General features: G+C 41.5%; 2 protein-coding genes across 2 annotated transcripts in view; one reads left to right on the top strand and one right to left on the bottom strand.

Annotated features, from left to right (window-relative positions):
* On the bottom strand, positions 1 to 22,568 carry MED4 (mediator complex subunit 4). Its single transcript, XM_033948681.1, has 7 exons — positions 22,212 to 22,568; positions 17,084 to 17,150; positions 9,611 to 9,781; positions 7,043 to 7,100; positions 5,012 to 5,098; positions 3,270 to 3,401; positions 1 to 3,006 (listed from the first exon to the last, which is right to left on the bottom strand). Exons 1-7 carry the CDS (start codon positions 22,283 to 22,285, stop codon positions 2,834 to 2,836), a joined length of 762 nt encoding a protein of 253 aa, XP_033804572.1. The 5' UTR covers positions 22,286 to 22,568; the 3' UTR covers positions 1 to 2,833.
* Positions 22,569 to 22,934: 366 nt separating this feature from the next.
* The window catches only part of ITM2B (integral membrane protein 2B), a 91,400-nt gene continuing 90,573 nt past the window's right edge, over positions 22,935 to 23,761 (top strand). Inside the window, exon 1 of the mRNA XM_033948680.1 lies at positions 22,935 to 23,177. Coding sequence (XP_033804571.1) covers positions 23,082 to 23,177 — 96 coding nt within the window. The 5' untranslated portion in view covers positions 22,935 to 23,081. The remainder of the gene's footprint in view (positions 23,178 to 23,761) is intronic.

Here is a 23,761-nt window from a genome sequence, read left to right as displayed (position 1 = left end):
CAAATCTCATGTATGTTACCTCTGGGTAAATCTTAGATTGGTTCAATAAAGAGATCACAACCTTTATTTACATTTCATTTAATGTGATATCTTATATACCGCTAAATCTCTCAAAGAATTCGAGGCGGATTACAAAACAATTAAATTGACTTAAGTAATGGCCAAAAATCTAATCAGGTACTACTTTGAATTTCCCTCTCTGTCCCAAAGGGCTCACAATCTAACTATAGTACCTATGAAAGAAATAATTTACTTACATTTACCTATAAAAGAGAAGGAAGAGGGAAAACATAATACACTAAATTCAATACTATAGGTGTGTAAAAGGCACAACAGAAGGGAAAACTAAAATATCCCCAAAGTAAAATCCTAAAAAGCTGGAAAAAAATAGCATCATTAAACCAGCCCAACGAAAATAAACCCGTCATCCTCAGTCAGCTTCTAATTCCATGTCCCCAATCGAGAAAGGTCAGGCCGGGCCGATACTATAACAGCGACTCCTCCACTTCAATTTCTCTGCTCCTGAAAGGCTAGAACTAAATGCTGCAGTTCCGCCAGCCCTGAGATGGCAGAGCAAAGAGAGGTGGACCGTCCTCCCATAGCACTCCAGGAGAAGTTGTGGGCTGGGAACTGACTGCAAGTGGAGGTTCTGGCTGAAAGCTGGGTTTAAGAGGCATTCTCCATGCCCTTATGGCGGCAGCCATAAATTCTGGTTCATTTTAGATGGTTTGTTAGATGATCCCAGTTTGGATTGTAGATCATACATCCGAGTCCCTCCGTGCTGCTGTGTTGAACCAGCTGATAGAATCCCCAGGAAGAGCAGCAGTTAGGAGAGAAGAAAGAAAACACAGTTCCCTCAGAACCTGGTGTGCTTTATCTCAAGTTACTTGGCATCAGTCGACAGCCTTAAAGTGGCCTCCATGCTGCTATATTGAACCAACTGATAGAATCCCCAGAAAGATTTTATTAGAACCTGGTTTTATTTTAAAAAAATATCCATCTATATCTAGATAGATAACTGGGTATCTTAAGTAGTTCAGTCTAACATGAAAAATATTTATACAGCTTGGCTTAACCAATTAAAGGTCAATTCTTAATTAGGTGTCTACATTTACACATGCCTTGCACATAAATGTTTAAATACTAGCCCTTTCATATGTTGTGTAAACATACAAGTGAAAGTGCCAGCACCATACCTACAACTACCTACTTAATTTACATGGGGGGGTCCTTTTATTAAGGTGCATTAACCATTGTAGTGCATGCTAAAGATTAGCACATGCTAAATACTAAGATGCCCTAAGGATATAATAGATGCCTTAGCCTTTAGTGCACCTTAATAAAAGGACCCCATAGTAAAAAAAAAAGTTCTAAGGTATACCAACAATAATGCACACTAAATGCTAAGAAGCCCGTTTTATTCTTATGGGCATCTTAGAATATGCGCACATTAGGAAAAGGAGCCCATAGCCAGTATTTGCAAGGTGCGTGTACTTTTGTGAAGGGCTCCCATTTACACATACATAGCTTACAGAATAATATAAGTTATATGCATCTCTACTGCACTTAGGCACCCTCATATCAGCTCTATGGGTGCTCAAATGTCTGTCTATACCAGGATAGCAATATCTGAGTCTCAGTACCATCACCTGACCTGCATCCCCAGCCCATCTTCAATAACTTGGCTAATTTTGCTGGCTGGACAAAATTCTAAAAGCTGAAAAATTAAAGATTTGTTGAGGACCTCTAAAGTTACCATAAGAACATAAGAAGTGCCATCTCCGGATCAGACCCTAGGTCCATCAAGTCTGGCGATCCGCACACACGGAGGCCCCGCCAGGTGTACCCTGGCATAGTTTTAGTCCCCATATCACTCTAAGCTTCTCGTAAAGAGAAGTGCATCTAGCTTACCCTTACCCATGTCATTCTATGCCACTCATAAGGAAATGTACTTCTAACTTAAATCTTAGAATGGTGGATTCCTGACAAATATTTGCACTATTAACCTACAGCTGTCAGGCAGCCAGTTCAATACATAGGTTTCATAAAACATTTTATTGGGAAGGGAAGACTACTTTAAGTGTGGGGTTTCCCCTAATAATTTTTGTGATTAGTGTCTATAATACATCAGATTTTCAGCACAGGTGAGAAGAGGAGGGGCAAGAGGTCTCTTGCAGAAGTGGGGCATAGAATGGGGTCGTGTCATTTTGGTTATGTTTAAATAAAAAAATATATAAACTACATAAAGTTATCAAATGTATCTACACAAATTAAAAAAAATCATTACCATATATTTAAATATATTTCAAAATGTTCTTAACAATTGAAGAATACTACTACTGACAAAAATTCAGTATTGCTTTTTTTTCAACTAGATATCTCTCTCATGGCAGCAAAATGTAACCAGTCTCTGTCCTGCCATACTTATCAGTTTAGTTTGTTTCTCCCACTTCAACTTTAATGAATCCATTAGTAATGTTATTTGTGCCTTAACATGGCAAATAACCAGGCTAACTCATTCATTTACTAAGTAACATAGCATTAAGAATCTTTTCCAAGATTCTTCAGGAGCCTTTCAAGACGATAATTTAAAAAATGCATAGTCCAGGGGCAGTTCACTGTTTCAAACCACACACTTGATGAATGTGAACACGCCCTCTGTTAATAGCTACTTTCTTGATATAAAATCTTCCTGCTTGCTACCGAGTCTTTACCAGACTTCCTTTTATCCAGTAGCTTTAAGAATTCCTGCCCCATTTGGTCTGAGCAAAATACACAAAGTTGTGAACGGGGACAATAATGGTACAAGAGCTGATTTCCTCTCCACGGTCCCCTAATCAGAGTCACTGCTGCTGCTTGAGGAATCTGTAGACATGACTTCCACATCATCTTCATTCTCTTTATTATGTCCTGGAGGCTCCAGCATGAAGTCATTACTATGATTAGGGGGCAGCATATTCACCGACACATCACTCGACTGCCATGGGTACTGTGGTGTAAGCACATCTGGGAAAAAGAACATACATTTATGTTTAAAATACTGTGGGTTAAGTATCCAGAAAACAAACTTAGGGAAGGAGGATGGTTTCTAAAATCTGAGATAAAATAAGCTACTGCACTGGGCAATCATCCTTGACCAGGGAGCTACAAACTCAGCTTTAAGCCAATTTTTTTTTTTTTTTTTTTAATTAAGCACTGCTAATAATTTAGTCACCCTTTAGAATGACTGAGAAAGGGCCTTGGTTAAATAAAATGTATTCTGCATGCACCTGGAAGCCTCCCTGCTGCTAGTGCATCCCCGGGTAGATGACCATTAACACCATTGCTCGGGAGGTTGCTCATCTGTCCTAGCAGGCCACTCCTCATCTCCAGGTCTGTGGGATATGGGCGGCGTGGATCACCTGAAACATTTCAATATTTGTTACCAAAACTGTAATCTCTCAGAAAAAGGGATTTCAAATGTATAAAATATTTCTCCTTGAATAACCAGTTAAATAAAAATCTTATTCTTCACTGCCATTTAAAAGGTGGCGATTCAAACTAAACGTTTGTAACATGATGCGTGAGGGAAGGAAAAGGGGCACGGGAAAATGCCATTTGGTCAGATTGGCCAGTTTCAGCACTTCTGGGACATGAATTACTCTGGGCTGCAGAAGCATGGTCAAAACATCGTGTTTTTACTCTGTTCTTGGGACATACCTAGCTAGTCAGGTTTTCAAGATACTCACAATGAATATGTATGAAATAAAAATTTGCATACACTGCCTACATTGTATTCAGATCTTTCATATGCATATTCATTGTGGGTATTCTGAAAACCTGATTGGTTGAGTGTGGCCCAAGGACTGGGATGATAACCTTTGCACTGAAGAATATTTCAAGTTACATAAGAAAATGTTTTCTTGGAATGGTAAATCTCTAGAGAAGATTACGAGTTGAATGTGTTCCAGGGCAAAAGTGAGATTCGGGCCAAGCTACATTCAGACCTAACATAGTAACATAGTAGATGACGGCAGATAAAGACCCGAATGGTCCATCCAGTCTGCCCAACCTGATTCAATTAAAATTTTTTTTTTTCTTCTTAGCTATTTTTGGGCGAGATTCCAAAGCTTTACCCGGTACTGTGCTTGGGTTCCAACTGCCGAAATCTCTGTTAAGACTTACTCCAGCCCATCTACACCCTCCCAGCCATTGAAGCCCTCCCCTGCCCATCCTCCTCCAAACGGCCATACACAAACACAGACCGTACAAGTCTGCCCAGTAACTGGCCTAGTTCAATCTTTAATATTATTTTCTGATTCTAAATCTTCTGTGTTCATCCCAAGCTTCTTTGAACTCAGTCACAGTTTTACTCTCCACCACCTCTCTCGGGAGCGCATTCCAGGCATCCACCACCCTCTCCGTAAAGTAGAATTTCCTAACATTGCCCCTGAATCTACCACCCCTCAACCTCAAATTATGTCCTCTAGTTTTACCATTTTCCTTTCTCTGGAAAAGATTTTGTTCTACGTTAATACCCTTTAAGTATTTGAACGTCTGAATCATATCTCCCCTGTCTCTCCTTTCCTCTAAGGTATACATATTCAGGGCTTCCAGTCTCTCCTCGTAAGTCTTCTGGCGCAAGCTTCCTATCATTTTCGTCGCCCTCCTCTGGACCGCCTCAAGTCTTCTTACGTCTTTCGCCAGATACGGTCTCCAAAACTGAACACAATACTCCAAGTGGGGCCTCACCAATGACCTGTACAGGGGCATCAACACCTTCTTCCTTCTACTGACTATGCCTCTCTTTATACAGCCCACTGCCTTGTCACACTGTTTTTTCGCCTTTAGATCTTCGGACACTATCACCCCAAGGTCCCTCTCCCCGTCCGTGCATATCAGCTTCTCTCCTCCCAGCATATACTAACCATTCAGTGACTCGAGAGTTGCGGCCATGATATACGATTCATTACAAACATTTCAACACCCCACCATCTGAGTTGCAACAAGGCACATTTAAACAGTCACCTACCTGGTACCCATGTCAAAGGAGCACACACTGCATTACTGGCACTGATTCGATGTGCATATTTTATTATCTCTTCTGAGGAGATAGCACCTAAAGAGACAGGCAAGGTTATTGTCCCATTTTAAAATACTTTTAAGCTTCTTACAGATATAGCTTACAAAGAATCCTAGAAATCTAACAACTGATACTTGACAAAGATAAAAATTACTCAAAGATAGTCTCCTAAATAAGCTTTTGAGACTACATCATCTTTTTTTAGCTTTGTTTTCTTCAAGACCAATTGCTAATGCCACAGATATATCTAAAGTTTCTAAAAAGTTTTTCAACAAAAATTTCATTTTCTGTATTACTTCTGTTTTCTAGACCCATTTTCCATGGGGAAACTTGTGTTAATTCGTCAGACCTGTCTCTCACATACTCGAGTACCTAGTTTTAACTTGCTCTCACTTTTCACATATCCTTAGCATGGGTGTAGCCAGTGGGGTGCATCTGTATTCCCCTCTAACCAACCAAAAAGAAATGCAATGCTAAATGCTTGCCACCAGCCAAGGCCTTTCCTCTACATCACTTCCAATGCAAAAGAGGAAAGGTCCTGGCGGGGCTGGTCACAAGCAGAGTGTTTATAACATTTCCTCTGCTGGCCAGTCGCGGCTGCTGCTTTGGGAGGGCCTGCGGGTAAGAAATACTGGCTCCACAAGGGGTGGGGGTTGATTAGAGGCCAGATTCACATGGGGGTGGGGGTTATCGGGTCAGGAGCAGGATGGTAGGGAGATACTATGGGGGGGGGCTTAAGAGAGGACAGACTCGCAGAAGGGAAGGGGACAGGAAGGAAACAGATGGTGAACCACATTTGGGAGGGAGAGGAGGGAATGGACATGGATGCTGAACCCATAAGGGGGGAGGAAGAAAGTGATGCAGACCAGAAAGGAGAGTGGGAGGGAGGAAGAGATATGAGCGAGAGAGAGGTGGATTAGCAGAAAGAAGATTGGTAAGAGCCTAAACTTCAAATCTGATATAACATAACATAAAAATTTATTTGTATACTGAAACACCTTACAGTTCTATGTGGTTTACAATAAAAAAAAGAGAGACTGAACAATCATAGAAAAATACAGGTATTGAAATTATAAAAATTTTTCATATAAATAAATCTTCAACAGTTTCTTAAAATGCTGGTAAAAACAGAGCTAACAATCAAATGACTAAACTCTTTATCCCCGATTGCAGCTTGAAATTTAAAAAAGTCACTGAAAATATTTTTTATATAAACAACTCTTAACTGATGGAAAGGAAAAAAATACACAAATACGTTACGAACATCTAGAATTAGCAAATAGGAAATGATCTACAAGGTAGTCTGCTTTAAGGCCATGTAACACCAAATTTAAATATTACTCTTGCCTCGATTCTTACAATCAATAATCTTTATAGTAGAAAGGCATACGAGTTGAGCAACTGGGTTTTATCCTCCAATGGTCACAAGATCCTGCAGAAGGCATCAATCCCATTCTTTACTCTGGCTCCATCTCCTTCCTCAGTGGGTTGTGCCCCAGATCCTCAGTTCGTAGCAAAACAATGCCAAACTCTGTAAGAGTGTGTTTATCACAGCAGCATCGCTACTGCAGCTTTGTAAAAGGGGCCCATAATGTGTCACATAAATACAGAACCATGCACGACGGAATAAGCCTTAAATAAGCAGACTGGTCTCTTCACACTTCCAATTTTGCAGCAGTAAAATAAAAGCCAAAGCAACCTAACTCATTCAATTAAATTATTAACCTATGATAGGGCTTTCCAATTCTGTCCTGGAGACATCACGGCCACTCACATTTTTAGAATTAACATATACTGTCATGAATATTCATTATGGATATCCTGAAAACCCAAGTGGCTCTCGAGTTGCAAGACAGCTTTGGAAAGTCCTGACCTGCATTTATAAACAAAAATCTCTCTTATTGTATTTTTAATTTTTCCAGCACAGACTTTTTACCATTTACCAGGGCTTCCCTGAAGGCTTTATCACAGGATACTGACCTTTTCTTGCTTTTTCTATTGATTTTAATTTCTCCTTGGCCTGATAAACAGCTGTTGCCTGGAAATTAAAAATAAAAAAAGGGACTACACATTATTCAGATTATTTTTGATCTTTTATTGCAGTGGTTCCCAGCCCTGTCCTGGAGAACCACCAGTCAGGATTTCAAGATAGCCCTAATGAATATGCATGAGACAAATCTGCATGCCTGTCACCTCCATTATATACAAATTTCTATCATCCATCCCTTCTGCTTTGCTGCACCGTATGCCTGGAACAACCTGCCTCACTCAGTACGTTGGGCTTCATCTCTGGCAGTATTAAAATCAAGGTTAAGAGCCCACTTTTTCAAAAGCTGTGTTTAAATCCTAACTGCACCAACTTGTAAAGCACCATATTATAATCCCCTCTGTAGTTCCTGACTCTCTCTATCTCTTCATCACTTTGTATTTACCTATATGAGCAGCATATATTTATTCACCGTTTTGTCCAGAGTGTCTGTCATAATTAGACTGTAAGCTCTTTTGAGCAGAGACCACCTCTTGCGTGTTTAATGTACAGTGCTGTGTGCGTCTGGTAGTGCAATAGAAATAATGAATAGTAGTAGTAGTAGTAGTAGTAGTACATGCCCTTTGTCCCAAGTCTGATTCTGATTCACTTTCACCCACAGCAAGTCATTTCTTTTCCCCCCACACTGCTCTCCTTCACTCCCAAGCTCAAGCCTGGATTTCCTCTCACCACTTCAAATGACTGTTCTTACTATTACTACTTATTTCTATAGCGCTGCTAGATGTACACAGCGCTGTACGTTAAACACACAAGAGATATTCCCTGCTCAATAGAGCTTACAATCTAATCAAAACAAGACAAACAGCACAAAAAGAGATTAGGTTCTTATCTTTATATCATATTTTCAAGTAGATTGGAACGGTATGCTGAACCTTGGAGGAGCATAATCAAAACATACGTCTAAGTCCGATTTGGGCGTATGGCGTTAGATGCCCAAAGTCAGCAGTGGGAAAATGCCCATTTTCAAAAACTATGTCTAGAATATTTTTTTTTCCTGAAAATTGTCTATCTGAATGTCCAGGCTATTGTTTGTCCATACCACTTGAACGTCTATCTTATACCACTTTTTCGACCAAAGTGCTGAGTTTTGAAGAGCTGTCCGAATGCCTGGGACATGCCCTCTAAAAAGAGGACATGCACAGGTAAATCCAGAAATCTGTTTCAGACTACTACTACTGGCTAGGCAACTTCATCAAACTCTCCTCATCCTACCTTAATTTCAGAAAACTAATTAAAACAAACCTGTTCAACCAATTTGTAACCAAGAACCCTTAAACCTTCTACTGTACCCCTTTTCACATCTTCTTGTTTCCCTACATTGTGTATTTATGTAACAAGAAATCCTCACTTATTTTTTTTCTTCTCGCTGTTTCCAAAATCTCCATTGTTACTTTACATTCGCTGACTGTCCAGCTCTTCTTGTTGTAAACCGCCTCGAACTACTATGGCTTTGGCGGTATATAAAAAATAAAATTATTATTATCATTATTACTACTACTACTACTATTATTTCTATAGCGCTACCAGACGTACGCAGCACTGTACAGAGCCGCAAAGGAGAAGAAAACAGTCCCTGTTTGAAAGAGCTTCCAATCTAAACAGCCAAGACAAACAGGATGGCATGGATACAGTTAAGGGGAACAGTTAATCTGCTGGCTGGGTTGGAGGGCAGAGAAGTAGGATTAAGAATTGAAGGCTATATCAAAAAAGTGAGTTTTCAGTCTGCTTTTAAACAAGGGAAGGGGCTTGGTGGACAAACTCGGGTAATTTATTCCAGGCATAGGGGGTAACTAGAAGAAAGGAACAAAGTCTGTAATTGTCAGTGGAACAGAAGGGTATAGCCAAGAGCAGTTTATCAGAGAACGGAGTTCTCTGGGAGGTGCATAAGGAGAGAGAAGAGATATTGAGGGTCAGCTGCGTAAATACACTTGTAGGTCAGCAATAGGAGCTTGAACTATATGCGAAGGTGGATAGGGAGCCAATGAAGTGATTTAAGGAAAGGGGTGATTTAAGAAAAGGGGTGTAGCAAGGTGGTAGAAGATGAATCGTGCAGAAGAGTTTTGCACAGATTGCAAGGGGGAGAGGCAGCACTGCAGGAGACCAGTTAGAAGTAGAATGCAATAATCTAAGCGTGAGGTTGAGAGAGTGTGGGCAAGGGTCAGGATAGTGTGCTCAGAGAGGAAGCGACAAATTTTGGTGATGTTGTAGAGATAGAAATGACAGGCCTTAGCAGTTTGTTGGATGTACGTAGAAAATAAGAGGTCGGAATCAAAGAGGACTCCAAGGTTACGAGCAGAGGAGACTGGAATGATGACAGTATTATTTACCGAGAAGGAGAAGGAGGAGCAATGAGTTTAAGAAGAAGGAGGAGAAGCTCAGTCTTGGACATGCTTAGTTTCAGATGACGGCAGGACATCCAGGCAGCAATGTCTGCATTTATAGAAATCTGACTCCTGCAGTCTGGGATACTCTTGAGAACACAGCATGTCACATGCACTTACCAAGATGTGCTCAGCTTCTTTCAGCTGCTTCTGCAACTGCTGAATGTCACTGTCTCTTTTCTCCACCTCCTTCTCTAAGAGCTGCATTTCATGGTGGACCTTTCCTTGATCAAATGCCAGTTTCATCAGCTCCTGAAACTCTCCATCTTGCTGAATAAGCAACTCTAGGACCTGTCCAGAAACAAATGTGATTGAGGAAGTATAGATTGCTTAAATGGATAGTTAAGGTATGGTAGTTATTACTTCGGTGCAGGAGTCACTAACTAGAGGCAACTCAGTACTGTAGATTTGTTAATACGACACATGAGAGGAGTAGAAAATCTCACGCCCTATTTAGGTTCCCTTCAGCAAAGGGCTGCAAAAGTAAGAAACATCATGGGCATTGTCTTTCTTATCAGGCTGCTTCTTATGACAAAGATTTCCGTCCATTGTTGATTAGATCTATATCTTATAAATATTACAGAAAGCTTTTGAAGATTTTTCTTTTCTCCAAATTTTTGGTTAGCTAAATTTCTTCACATCACATTATTTCTGTATTCTCCCATAGCATAAGCTTTTGTTAACCGCATTGAACTAATGGTTATGTGGTCTAGAAAACTGCTATTATGTTATGTTATTAATGAGGGCCTACCTCTACAAATTCCTGTGGTCTAGTACAGTCAGGGCAGGAGCGATACCCAGTCGCTACTAGTGCTGCCGATTCGAATCGATTCACTTTGGTGAATTGATTCAAATTGATTCATTGTCTGAGAAAATCGGACTTGCCGATTCAGCGACCCCCACCCTGGTGAGACCTGACATACCTCCGAGGCCTCCTAAAACAGCAGCAGTGCTCTGAATGAGTTACTTTGCGGCCTTCCCCTTGTCGCTTCACCGATGACATCGTTGATGATGCAGCAGAGGGAAGCCCTAGTGGGACAGGCCGCTAAGCAGCCCATTCAGAGCGCCGTCACTGCTGCTGCATTAATAATAATAATTTTATTCTTATATACCTCCAAAGCCATAGAAGTTCGAGGCAGTTTACAGCAAGAAGCGCTGGACAATCAGCGAAGAGGTTACAGTCAAAGTCAGCGAAGAGGTTACAGTCAAAGTCAGCGAAGAGGTTACAATCAGGTATTAGGCATTACAATCAGGCATTAGGAGGCCTCGGAGGTGTATCAGGTTTCATGGTGAGAGGGTCAGTGGGGTACTGCTGCACAGAAGATGGGTGGGCGAGGAGGAAAACTGCTGTTCAGGGGGATGGGAGGGGAGGAAAGATGATGCACAGGGGGGGGAGAAAGGAAAGAGGAAGAATTGTTGAGGTGGAGGAGAGGAAGGGAGAAATAAAACAAAAGTAGAAAGGGGTGAGGGAGAAATCCTTCATATGGAGAAGGGGAAGGAGACATGCATGGAGGAGAGGGAGAAATGTTGGACAAAGGGTGGAGGGCAGGGAGAAATGGTGCATGGGGAGAGAGAAAGAAATGTTGCATATCATAATGGTGGGGAGGAAAGGAGAGATGCTGCATGGAGGAGAATAGAAAGGTTTGGCCCAGGGCACAAAGCAGGGAGAGAGAGAGAGAGAGGTAAACAGCGGGAAAGAAACAAATGTTGGATATGACAGTGGGAGGTAGAAAAAAAAAATGTCTTTTCTATTTTATAATTGCAATATGTCAGATTTGAAATGTGTATCCTGCCAGAGCTGGTGTTAGACAGCAAGCATAAGCTAGGACCTAACAGAGAGAGGAAAAGTATTTTTTTGTTATTTTGTTTACACTACAGTGCGGTGTTGAGTTGGAGAGGGGTGGGGTGGGTGGAAAGACTACAAAATAAACCTCTCAACAAAATAAAAAACAAGGGGCTTAAACCGGAAATTGGGGAAGTGAGGAGAGTTATGGAAGAGTGAAGCTCTCCTTCTGAATGTTAACCACCATTAAGCTGGCTTTCTGAAGAAGCCGTCTTGGCGAAACGCGTAAGACCCCGCCACAGTGAGACAACTTCTACTACCGCTGTGATTTAGAAATGAGCTAAGTTGAAGTTCATATATCAAAAAATCTTAAGAATCTTAAGCATTTTTTCTATGACTATTTGCTATCTTTTTGAAACAGTTATATTTAGAAACCAGCGTTAAAAACATTTGAAATAACTTTATATAAACTCAGGATGGAGCAATGATAGACATATTAACATAGTAACATAGTAGATGACGGCAGATAAAGGCCCCTATTGAAACACATTTTAGGTTTTTTTTCCCCTGTTTGTGATTTCTATACCAACTAATGGTTCTGAGCTCCTCTTGCAACTTTATAAAGTTTATTTACGATTACAAGTGCCCCTTGTTTTTTTGTTTTGTTGAGTGGTTCATCATTTCGGGACACTTTACTTAGAACTTAGTATTACCCAGCAGTATATTTGTGGGAATACAAAATAAACCTGCCAGGACGTTTGAAAAAATAAATAAATAAATAAAAAGCCCCATAGGGCAGGAAAAGTGAATCGAATCGAAAAACATTCTCCCTGAATCGGGCAGCACTAGTCGCTACTGTCCCCGCTAATGCCAGGTTCAAAACGGCACAGTGATCTCTAGCAGTTGTCTTATGAAAATACAGCTAGGAGTCAATGTACCATATAAAAAAAGGAATGATGAAATAGGCTAATGGTTAGAGCAGCAAGCTGAGAACCAAGGAAACCAGGATCAAATCCCACTAGAGTTCCTTGTGAACTTGAACAAGTTGCTTAACTTTCCACTGCCTCAGGTACAAACAGTTTATGAGACTTCCAAGGACAGGAAAATATCTACTGTATTTGAATGTAACTTGCCTTGAGCTACAAATAAAATATATGTTAACAGAAGCAGGTACAGTATGAGAGGGCTGTTGCAAGATCTGGAGCATTAGGTAATTAAGAACAAATATGAAAAGAAAGCAGAGCCTGGCTCTCTTCCCTAACTGCTACATTTTGCCAAGTTCTAGGCCACAGAAGCTGGAACTCCTCTCATAGAAATGCACTGGGACATTGGGGGGGGGGGGGGGGCTATTTCTGTGGAACCTCCAGTCCGATTTGGCCCATTTTTTAAACTGTCTTGTCTTTTTCCCTCATGCCATGTTTCATTCTATTTCATTAAATAGTCAGTTAGTTTGCCCCCATACAGATATCATAAATCCCTTTTGTATAATTCTTTCCAACATCCACTGGGTTGGAACAAATACAAATAGATCACTATTTTTATGTTTCTATCTTTATCAAGCCAGTAGGTGCATAAGGCAGACACGCTCATATTCCACATTTGTTGGTCTTATGTTTCATTAAATGCTTATAACCAACTGATATCCAGCTCAGTGAGGTCCCTTTCAACTGTTTGATACCATGTCTGCCTTGGCCTTCATTGACCTCTTTTACCTTCTAATTTCCAGTTCATGGCCTGCCTTGATATGCATTGTACTAGAGAATGACATGGTGGCTGTTACCCCTGGCTAGCTGCAGGTAACCCGCTGAAACAGTGGCTAAAAAAGGACACTGCAGGTATGGGGAGAAGGCCATTCACCACCCCATGGATTGGTGAATGGTCTCATCTCCGCAGTTAAGGGAGGGAATGCGCACAGTCACCGACTGCGCAGTCCAGCAGCCCCCTCCACTGATTGCCGCCACCCATCTGGCAACTTCCTGTTTCCGGTTGTGTCAGAGGAGACCTTTCCGGCAGCCACACGTGACTTCAAGGCTCCAGCTGCTTGTGGAAACAAAATTGAAATTGCCATGAAGGTGAAGGGAGGGAGGGAGATTCCCGGATGGACAGCAGGAGGGAGGGGGCTGCTGGACCGCATGAAGGGTGCTGAAGGGAACTGGGGAAGAGAGAGAGGTGAGAAGAGAGAGATGCCAGACTATTGGGGGAAGCAGAGGGAACAAGATGGGTGCCAGACCAATGGAGGGGGGAGGGAGAGATGGAAGGGAGAGAGAAGGCAGACAGTGTATGGAAGGAATTGAATGAGGAGAAGATGAGGAAAGTAGAAAACAGACAACAAAGGTAGAAAAAAAAATTCTATTTCTTTTTTTTTGCTTTAGGATAAAGTAGTATATATTAGTTGTGATGATAAACATTTATAAACAAAGCCCTGCCAGCTGAACATCTCTTTCTCTAATTCAGCAGCCAGAACTTTGATTTGTAAAATGACAGTTATACAGAATACTGTTTCTTTTTATAATTTAATAAAATAAGTTCAGTATAAAACTATTCAAGACTTGTGTGGATGGGATCAGATGGTTTGCGGGGATGGGTCGGGGACCGAGCTCACGGGGATGGGGACAAATATTTCCCCCGTGTCATTCTCTACACTGTACATCCTTTCTTTGTAGGTGCCCAACCATCTAAGTCACCCTGCTTAGTAGCTTACCAGTAGCTGTTTAGTTGTTTCTCTTATGGCTTCAGTTTTAACCTTACCTTACCTTTTGATATGTAGGATTTTGGCTGTATGAAATTGAAACAGTTTAGTCCGTTTTAGAAAGTTTTCATTACTGGCCAGATATCTGCACCATCTAGCAGAGTGGGTATCACAGCACTATTGTGCACAAACATCTTCCTTCAAGTTGTTAACTTCTTATTGTCTCAGATCTTATCCAATCTATTAACATAAGATGCAGAATTCATCAAGCAAGGTATTGGTGTCTGTCTTCTGGGATAAAGATGGAATTTTGCATGTAGATGGCCATGATGGTTGCAACCTTTGCCAGGTAAAGTACTATGTTGCACTTCTTGAATCAGCAACTGATCTCCAAACGTTGAGGCAAACTTTCAAAAGGAAGCTTGTTTCTTCAAGACAATGCTGCTCCCTCACAAGGAAGCCATTATGCAGCAGAAAATCGGAAGATCTTCACTTTGAAGTTCTGAAACACCCAGCCTACTCACCTGTTTTGGCCCCTTCGGACTACCACCTCTTTCCAAACCTCAAGAAACACCTCAAGGAAAGAAAGTTTTCAAGCACCAAAGATGCCACATGAGCTGTGGATGAGTGATTTGCAGCACAACCAAAATAATTTTTCTTGGATGGGTTGTTTATTGAAAGCTTCTATACTGCTACTAATGACTGCAGAGTCAATTCAGAGCGGTTCACATGTGCTTCTGTAATGGTGTTGCGATACATGAGCTTCAGTAAAGGTGTTACAATACAGAGTTAGGGTGTTTGTGATGGTTTTCCTTGCATAGGCTTACTTCTAGTTATCTGTACTTTATTTATCTTATCCTCAACATTCTGAGTATATACACCGTGTTCACCCTATCGTGTTCCTAGTGGGAAGTGCAACTCCTCCTGTCTGTTGCATTATTAGTTAAAGTAGTCTGTGAAAAGGATGGCCTTTATCCTTTTCTTGATCTTTCTGTGGTCTTTTCTAGTTTTACTTCCTTCGGAAGAAAAGGTGTTCCACTATATTGGTGCAACCACTGAGAACATTTTGGTCCCAACGTTTTTGTATTTGATGTCCCTGATGGAGGGTATTTCCAGCAGGTGTTCTTGGCTCAAGTGCAGGGCGTGTTTGGTGTACGATTATGTATTCTATCTGCTAGGTATTGAGGTTCTGAGAGAAGAATGTTTTTGTGTGCCAGCTACAAGATCTTGAATTTCATCCTGCTTTCAATCAGGAGCCAGTGTAACTCCTTCAGTAGTGGGGTGGCACTCGTCTGCTTTGATTTTCCCAACAGAAATCTTGCTGCTGCGTTTTGTACTATTTGGATCTCCCTGATCATGTACTTCGGGATGCCCAGTAGGACTGCATTGCAGTAGTCAAAAGACTGAGAGTACCAGGGATATTATTATATTAGACACTGCTTGATGGGTGAGGTAGGGTTTTAGTCCTCTAACCCAGTAGAGTTTGCCGTAAGCGTGTTTCACAATATGTGGGATCTGAATTGTCATGTTCAGGTTTGGGTCTAACATACTCCTAGGTTTCTCACCCACTCCTCCGTGGATGATTCTATGGTATTGCCATTCAGGGTTAGTTGGTATCTTGGGCTATTTCCTCTCCATTTGTTGATTAGTAGTTCTGTTTTTTCCTTATTAGTCACTAGTTCATTTGTTTGAAACCATCTGAAGATTTTCTCTAGGCCTGTCTTGATCCTCTGTATCCTGTTTCTTCAGTGGGATGATTAGTTGGACTTTGTCTGCACAGACACAGCATTCCCATTTCAGTTTTCTGATTAATTTCCCCAGTGGTTGGAGGAAGATTTTGAACAGCATGGGTGACATAGCAGATCCCTGTGGTACCCCCTATATCTGTTGCTTGTATTCCCCTGCCATTCTACACTTGTTAGTCTTTTGGATAGAAAGGACTATCTATGTTATGACTTTTCCTTCAAGGCCTAGTTCTATGCATCTTAATTTTAGTAGTGTGTGTTGGACTAGTGAAGGCTGCTGAATAGTCTAGGATCCCCAGCAACACATCTTCTCCTTCGACATGGTGTTTGAGGACCAAGTCCTGTACTGCTACTAGTACGGATTCCATGCTTAGGTGTCTTCTGAACCCCGATTGTGCTTGGTCTAGCTTTGATGTGTTTTCTAGGAAGTCTGATATTTGTTGACATGCTAGTTTGTCTATTAGTTTAGATATCCACAGTTAGTTGGCTACTGGCCTTTAGGAGAGATCTTCTAGGTCATTTTATTTTTCAGGATGGGCTTGATGACAAAGTTTCCATTTAAGTGGGACCTGTCCAAACTGTAATGATTTATTGATAAGATCCATGAAGTAGAAAGTCCTGGTTCTTTGAACACTCTCAACGGGTGTATTGGGCATGTGTTGAGGGATGATGGGCCTGGTTTCATTCTTCTCAGTATTCTTCACCTGGGTCTCTGTGATGGGTTCAAACTCTTCCATCATGTCTCCTGTTTCCCTCATATATTTGTCTATTGATATGTTGTTATATAGGCTGTTGTCTTTCTGTATCTTCATTATTTTCTCTGTGAAGAAGTTGCTGAATTCTTTACTAGTTTGGTGGCATTTGGTGGTGATTTCTTTCTGTCATTTCCAACAAATCATACACAACCTGGTATAGAATTTTTGTAGAGTTCCTGACCTCAAAGAACAACAAAATCATATGTGTGTGGAGCTTAGTGATGAATATGTAAAGTAACTAGTAGCTGTTGGTTTCTTTACAAAGCCAAGGACTTATCAGCACCACCTTGTATTAACAGACTGGTTCATCTTTGTGATGGATTTGATGTGGATATACTTGGGGTGAAGCGTGTTGCACTAGGGAGAGAAGGGTTGTGTGGGTGGCAGTTTATGCAGGAGCCGAGAGCTGGTACATCAGAGAGGGGGGGATACTTTCCTCTTCTTCCTCTTTACCTGACCTCTTTTTTGACCCCTCCCCCAATTTCACATGCATATGGACACACCCTTCACAACTGGCTCTGTTGCTACAGCAAAACACACCTAAAAAAAGGGAACTATGACAGCTCTTCCTCTCCTTCCCATCCCCTCTCCTCCTCTAGAGCTGAACAGAGATATGCTTACCTGGTTTTCTTCTCCTGGCTGGGGGAGTTTCTGGTTTCTTGATAATGCCAGCATTTCAATGAGCTCCCTGAAACACAAATTATTAACATTATTTGTTTATCATTATATAGGAATTAGAGGAAGCAGCTCTACTGTAGTTTTCCCAAAGGAATTCCAGTTCAAAATATTATTTAAGGCCTTTGTAGTTACTGATCAATAAAGTGCAATTGGTAAACTTAGAATCTGAAAATAGAGTTCAACAAAAACAATAAAGACCCTGTCTGTTCATGTGAACATTGAAAGTAAGAAGCAATAAATAAAGAAAGAATTAAAAAAGAAAGTAAGAAGCAATTCAGAAGGTAGTACTTATGGCTCCAGCAATAAGACAAATGTTCAGGTGCCTGCAGAACCCCCTCCACAGAAAAATATACCATCTTGGCATCAAGAAGGTTCTGCCATCCTCACCCTCTCGGTCAGAAGACTACTCTTGTGAAAAATAGTTGTAGAGGAAATATGGCGAGAAGCAATGCAAAAAATAGCTACTAAAAATCCATTTTACATAGCACACAGCAACTTAAAGACACTTTCTAAGCTACTAGTCAACCAAAAACCTGACCACAATAATAAACGCTCAAAATGGATTTTATAATCACCTAAAAAGCACATGCTCTCCTACCACTGTCCCTACACAATATCTGCACCCTAAATTTAAATTACAGTCATGTGAAAAAGTTAGGACACCCCATGAAATATTCAGTTCTTTCTTAAGAAATGTTCACATATCGATGTCAAATCTTTTTTTTTTTTTATTTATCTCTGGAAAAGAAAGTGATGCAATTGCTGGTAAACAACAAATATTTTCCTTGATTTACTCATGAAACAAAAACTATCCACAAAAATGTGTATTCTAACCAGGGCTGTGACATCGGAGTCGATAAAAATGTACCGACTCTGACTCCTGATAAATTTAAATTATAATAAAAAAATACAGCAAGTTCAAATGTCCCATTTCACAAACAATAGTCATAAATTAAGTACTCTGATGTAAGAATAAAGCCCAGTGCATAGTTGTATTTCTACTAGTGAAGTTCAGCTGAGCTATTATACAACTGACATTCACATTATTGTAATCTGGATTATGTACATTACAAGAAGTGTTTTATTTTATTTCAATATAATGCGTTTAACAAGTTTATTTGAGTGTAAACAAGTATAATGATGTAGGTGTAGGCCAGGGATAGGCAATTCCGGTCCTCGAGAGCCGGAGCCAGGTCAGGTTTTCAGGATATCCACAATGAATATGTATGAGATGGATTTGCATGCACTGCCTCCTTGAGATGCAAATCTCTCTTATGCATATTTATTGTGGATATCCTGAAAACCTGACCTGGCTCCAGCTCTCGAGGACCGGAATTGCCTACCCCTGGTGTAGGCGAATGCTATGGTCTGATGTGTGTTCAGGTAGCCTGTCTGCACTCTCCATATATGTTCCCATCCTACTTGGACATAATGGAACTTTCAACAGTATAGCGACATCGCAGATGCGTGAAAGATAAACGACCAGAAAATGTCCAAATAGATTCCAGCAGGAGTTTTTTAAAGAATTAAAAGAAGTAGAAAAGTATGATCGTTCATCGAAACTGACTGTAGAAGAAGACATCCTTGTTTATCCCGAGATTATTAGTGATGTGGCTAGAACTGTAACAGCAATGCCACCCACCCAAGTCAGTGTTGAAAGACTATTTTCAGCTCTAAAAATAATCAAGTCAGATTTAAGAGCTTCTATGAAAGAGGATCTCGCAGAAGCAATTCTGTTTCTTAGAACAACACTACATTGAGTTAGTTTTGGATTGCATTTAACAGCTATTCTACTCGACAACTATATTCCAAGTTTTATATATATAAAAACTGTTTTAGGTTTTCCAGCTTTTGTTTTTATTCATGTAGTTAAGCTTTGTTTTTGTTTTAAAACTACCAAAGAATGTGGTTCATATTTTTAAACTGGTAAAGTTCCTGTTCCTGATTTTTATGCATGCTATGCAACTACTTTATAGCCACTTGATAAAAACAATAAATAAAACTTTTTTTGTTTTCATTTTTTTGTCTTTTGTTTAAACTGGCTAATACAGTAGAGCGTTAGCTTCCTAGCCAGTAGTTCTGTTGTTAAATGGTGTGAATGTTGTCTTCCCTTCAATCAACATAGAAATACATTAGCATATTAAATACAGAGGAGTCGGAATCATGGGTACCAGAAACTGAGGAGTGGAGTCAAAGGATTTATCTACATTACATTGGTATCTTCTATCCCGCCAATACCTTCTACTGACTTCACAGCCCTGATTCTAACTGAGGAATAAATTAGGACACTCCTACATATCCTCCCACTTAAAGTGGCTCAAATCACACACAGGTGTATCACATCAGGTGCACATGATTAGAACATCGTTACTCAGCATTTTGAAGGAGGTTTGCTTTACTTAAACCTCAGACATTTAGTTTGGTGTGCTCATGCAGTGAAATCAAGAGAGCTGTTTGAGGCCTTCAGAAAAAAAGATTGTAGCAGCTTATAAGTCTGGTAAGGGATTTTAAAAGCTCTTGAAAGAATTTGACATCAGCCATTTCACGGTCCAGATAATAATGTACAAGTGGAGGACTTTCCAAACAACTGCCAACATGCCCAGGTCTGGCAGTCCAAGCAAGTTGACCCCAGAGCAGACTGCAAGATGCTAAAAGAAGTCTCCAAAAACCCTAAAATGTCATCATGGGACCTACAGCAGGCTCTTGCTACTATTGATATGAAAGTGCTTGCCTCTACAATCAAGAGTCTGCACAAATTTAACTTGCAAGGGAAGTGTGCAAGGAGGAAACCTTTGCTCTCTAGGAGAAACATCAAGGGCAGACTGAAGTTTGACAGAGAGAACGTAAACAAATGCCAGGACTTCTGAAATAGTGTTCTGGATACCAGTAAAGAGGACATGTTTGGCGTACACCAAATACAGTATTTCATGAAAAGAACCTCATACCAATTGTGAAGAATGGAGGTGGAAGTATCATGGTTTGGGGATGCTTTGCTGCAGCAGGACCTGGCCAGTTCACCATCATAGAATCCACCATGAATTCTACCGTGTACAGATGTGAGACCATCTGTAAGAAAATTAAAGCAGAACTGGACCCTGCAACATGACAATGACCCAAAACGTACCTGTAAATCCACCAAGGACTTGCTGAAAACTAAGAAATGGAGAGTCCTGGAGTGGCCGAGTCAAAGCCTTGATCTTAATCCCATTGAGATGCTGTGGGGTGATTTGAAACAAGCTGTACATGCAAGAAACCCCTTAAACATCTCACAGCTAAAAGAATTCTTCATTGAGGAGTGGGCCAAACTTTCCTCAGACCGATGTCAGAGACTGGTAGATGGCTACAAGAAGTGTCTCACTGCAGTTATTTCAGTCAAAGGGAGTAACACTAGCTATTAGGGTGTCTAATTTATTCCTCAATTAGAATACACATTTTTGTGGATATCTTTTGTTTCATAAGTAAATAGTTTTGTTGTTTACCTGCAATTACATCACTTTGTTTTCCAGAGATAAATTTAAAAAAAAAAAAGATTTGACATCGATATGTGAACATTTCTTAAGAAAGAACTGAATATTTCATGGTGTCTCCTCATTTTTTCAAATGAATGTATGTAAATCTTTCTTCCAAGTAAGTTTTTATGTGTAGAAATAGCCATTTCTATACCTGTACACATTGGGCAGTTTTAGACAGTTACCATATGTCCAGCAAAACCCGGACATGTCCTCTTTTTAAGAGGACTGTCTGGGTTTCTGGACGGGTTTTTAAATTGTGGAGTCTGCCTGAATTTGGCAGGACCGGCTTAAAAGGAATCTGGTAGCTCTCTCCTTCTTACCTCCTCGTCACTGCAATTCTAATTTCTTTGGATCGCTGGCTTCTCAGCGATGTGAGCCTGCTGCCATCAGCCTACCTCAGAAACCACCTCTCTTCAGGTCCCGCCTCTGCGGGAACAGGAAGTCACCACAGAGATGTGGAATCTGGGGCAGCCTGACAGCAGCAGGCTCGTGTCGCTGAGCTGCTGGTGGCCCAACGAAAATAGAACTGCAGCACTGAAGAGGTAAGAGGGAGAGAGCCACCGAATTCCTTGTAAGGTGGCCCTGCCAAACTTGCTTCTGGGGAGCTGGGGCAGGGTGAGGGCAGAGACATGCGTCCTCTTTATTCAGGTAAAAAATATGGTAACTCTAGTTTTAGAAAATATGCACAGATAGCCTACCTACATGTACTTTTACCTGAAATAAGCAGATGAATTTCCAAGGAGTGTGGTTAGGGCTTACATACTGTCATAAGCTCATAAGCCAGTCACTCTAGGTCAGAATTCAGCGATATCTTTCCTTTCTCAGAGGACAAGCAGGTATTATATTCTCACATGTGGGCGACGTCATCCACTGAACCCGGTACAGACACTACAGTATATTCCACAACAGAAAGGAAAATACAACCCCACATATAAGGGAACAAAACACAAGGCATGGGGAAGTGACTGTACACATCAGCCTTTGGAACCATTGTAAATTTATTAAAGGAATTTAAACCATTAAAGCAAATACATAAAATGATTCAAGCCTAATAAATAGTCCTTTTTAGCTGGACCCTGACACGGTCCGTGTGGTCCATGTTTCGGCTTCTAAATGAAAGCCTTCATCAGGGGTGTGCTTGTAACCACCAGTAGATGGTGCTGGTGTAATGGAAATCTAAAAAGGATTGCGAGTCTAGGCTTGCATGTAGATTTCCAAGCAGTGTATGGGACCGAGCATTCCGGTTTTTTTGCAAGATATTTAGTGGTCATACAAGCCTAGAGCAATCCTTTTTAAATTTCCATTACACCAACGCGACAACCTTCTTAAGTTCATCATCCAACTAGCTCTCTGTGGCCACTTGGAAGAGCCCAGGCAATCCTGATTGCAACCAAAGCGTGGCGATCACCGGCAGCCCGCGGCTGTCGCTCTTCACTCCCCCGGGATCATTCAGCGCAGAAAAGAAGTGAGGACAGACACACGAGAACCCCGATCACAAGTTGTTAGCAGCAAACTAGCAGCCCACCCTAGCCCAGTCGCCGCTTTCAGCGGCCAATTACCTGGTCAAAACCTCCAGATCATCCAGGAAGGCCAGAAGCTTCTCCTTAGTGCTACATTTATCGGAGGCCGCCATTGTGACTCAATTTGGAGTAGGAGGAGCAGAGAAAGAAACAAAACACTTTAAAACCTCCATCCGACATAAAATAGTCAGACCTCCCCTTTAAGGGAGGGCCGTCAGACTTCCTCAGAGGACTTGATATTGACGTCAGAGCTCCAGAAGGGGAGGGAACAGGTTGATTGTTTTGAGTGTTAGAACAACAATGTCACGATCGCTACTGTACTAAAGACATCCTCTCATGCTGTGGTTCTGTCTAACAGCACCTACAATATAAGAGTACCTGTGAGATTCCTACAGGCTCTTAATAGTGGTGCTGTTGTTAGCATTGGTGTAGGCTCACAACCTCTCTGGCACTGCTGTAGTTGTCAATATTTTGTAGGTGCACGTACGTAGTTCACGCACTTTTCTTCTTAAAGCGTATGTGTGCGTCATAGCATATGTTGTATAATGTAGTTTTATATAGATATATACGTGTGTGACGAATCAGTTTTCTCTGGCAGTGCACCTGCTGTTTTTGTATATATAGGTTGCTGTAATCTCTCAGTAACAGTACTGCTGCTGTACGTTGTGAATGCATTGTCGTACGTAATAATCAAGCAATCAACCTCTTGTCTCGCAGGCTTGCAACTGTTCAGTAGTGCTGTGCTCGCAGGGTTTGTGGGTACACGCGCGCTACTATTTCTCTGTGCAGATGTGAGTGCGCGCGTGGGTGGGTGTTGTTTCCAGCTTCCTGTTTCTCGGCGCCGCACGGATTCTTAAGATCGGGATCGTTCCGGCCCAAAGAGAGCTCGCGGCACTCCTGACTCCAAATATGGTGAAACTGGGGTTTAACGCGGTGCCGGCGCAGAAGGATGCGCCGAAGGACGAAGAGAAGTGCGAGGTGTTGCTCATTGTGCCGGAGGACGAGGTGAGAGCGGGGCCGGGGCTGCGCCTGCTGAGTGGTGAAGTTTGTTGTTGGAACATCAGACCCCCAACACCGATCATCGGGCCAAAATCTTTTCTTATTGACGCTGATTCCCCGGGCCCCCTTTTCACTGAAGTAGGGGGAACTAATTATCCCAAGGCTTCCTCTCCGCTGGAAGAGACTGATTCCCCCCCCCCCCAGACTCCCTTTCCGAATCCCAATAGCAGCCGAGACTAACTTCCCACTGTAGAAGCTGACTAGCTCCTTTGGTTCCAGGAGTGGATCTGCGAGTCTGACCTCGATACCGGAGGGGAGGGGGTGGTGTCGGCAAGGGCTGCCGATGCAGGTAGTTCCACCTGGAGCCAGCTCAAGGGATTGTGGGGCCCTGAGGAAGATTTTGCACTCGTCTTGGGCCCACTCTTGTGGGACGAGCCGCACATACTGTATATCTTGATATCACTAAGTCTCCTCTCACTTGTGGTGTGTAGTTTACATGCAATGTTACCAGGTTTTAACTGGAATTTATATTCCAATCTTTAAGCTGCATATCAAATAAATGTGAAACGTGAGCTACTTTTGGAACACCA

This window comes from Geotrypetes seraphini, chromosome 6 (genome assembly GCF_902459505.1).
Source record: "Geotrypetes seraphini chromosome 6, aGeoSer1.1, whole genome shotgun sequence".
NCBI lineage: Eukaryota > Metazoa > Chordata > Amphibia > Gymnophiona > Dermophiidae > Geotrypetes > Geotrypetes seraphini.
This window is presented reverse-complemented; position numbering and strand designations above follow the sequence as displayed.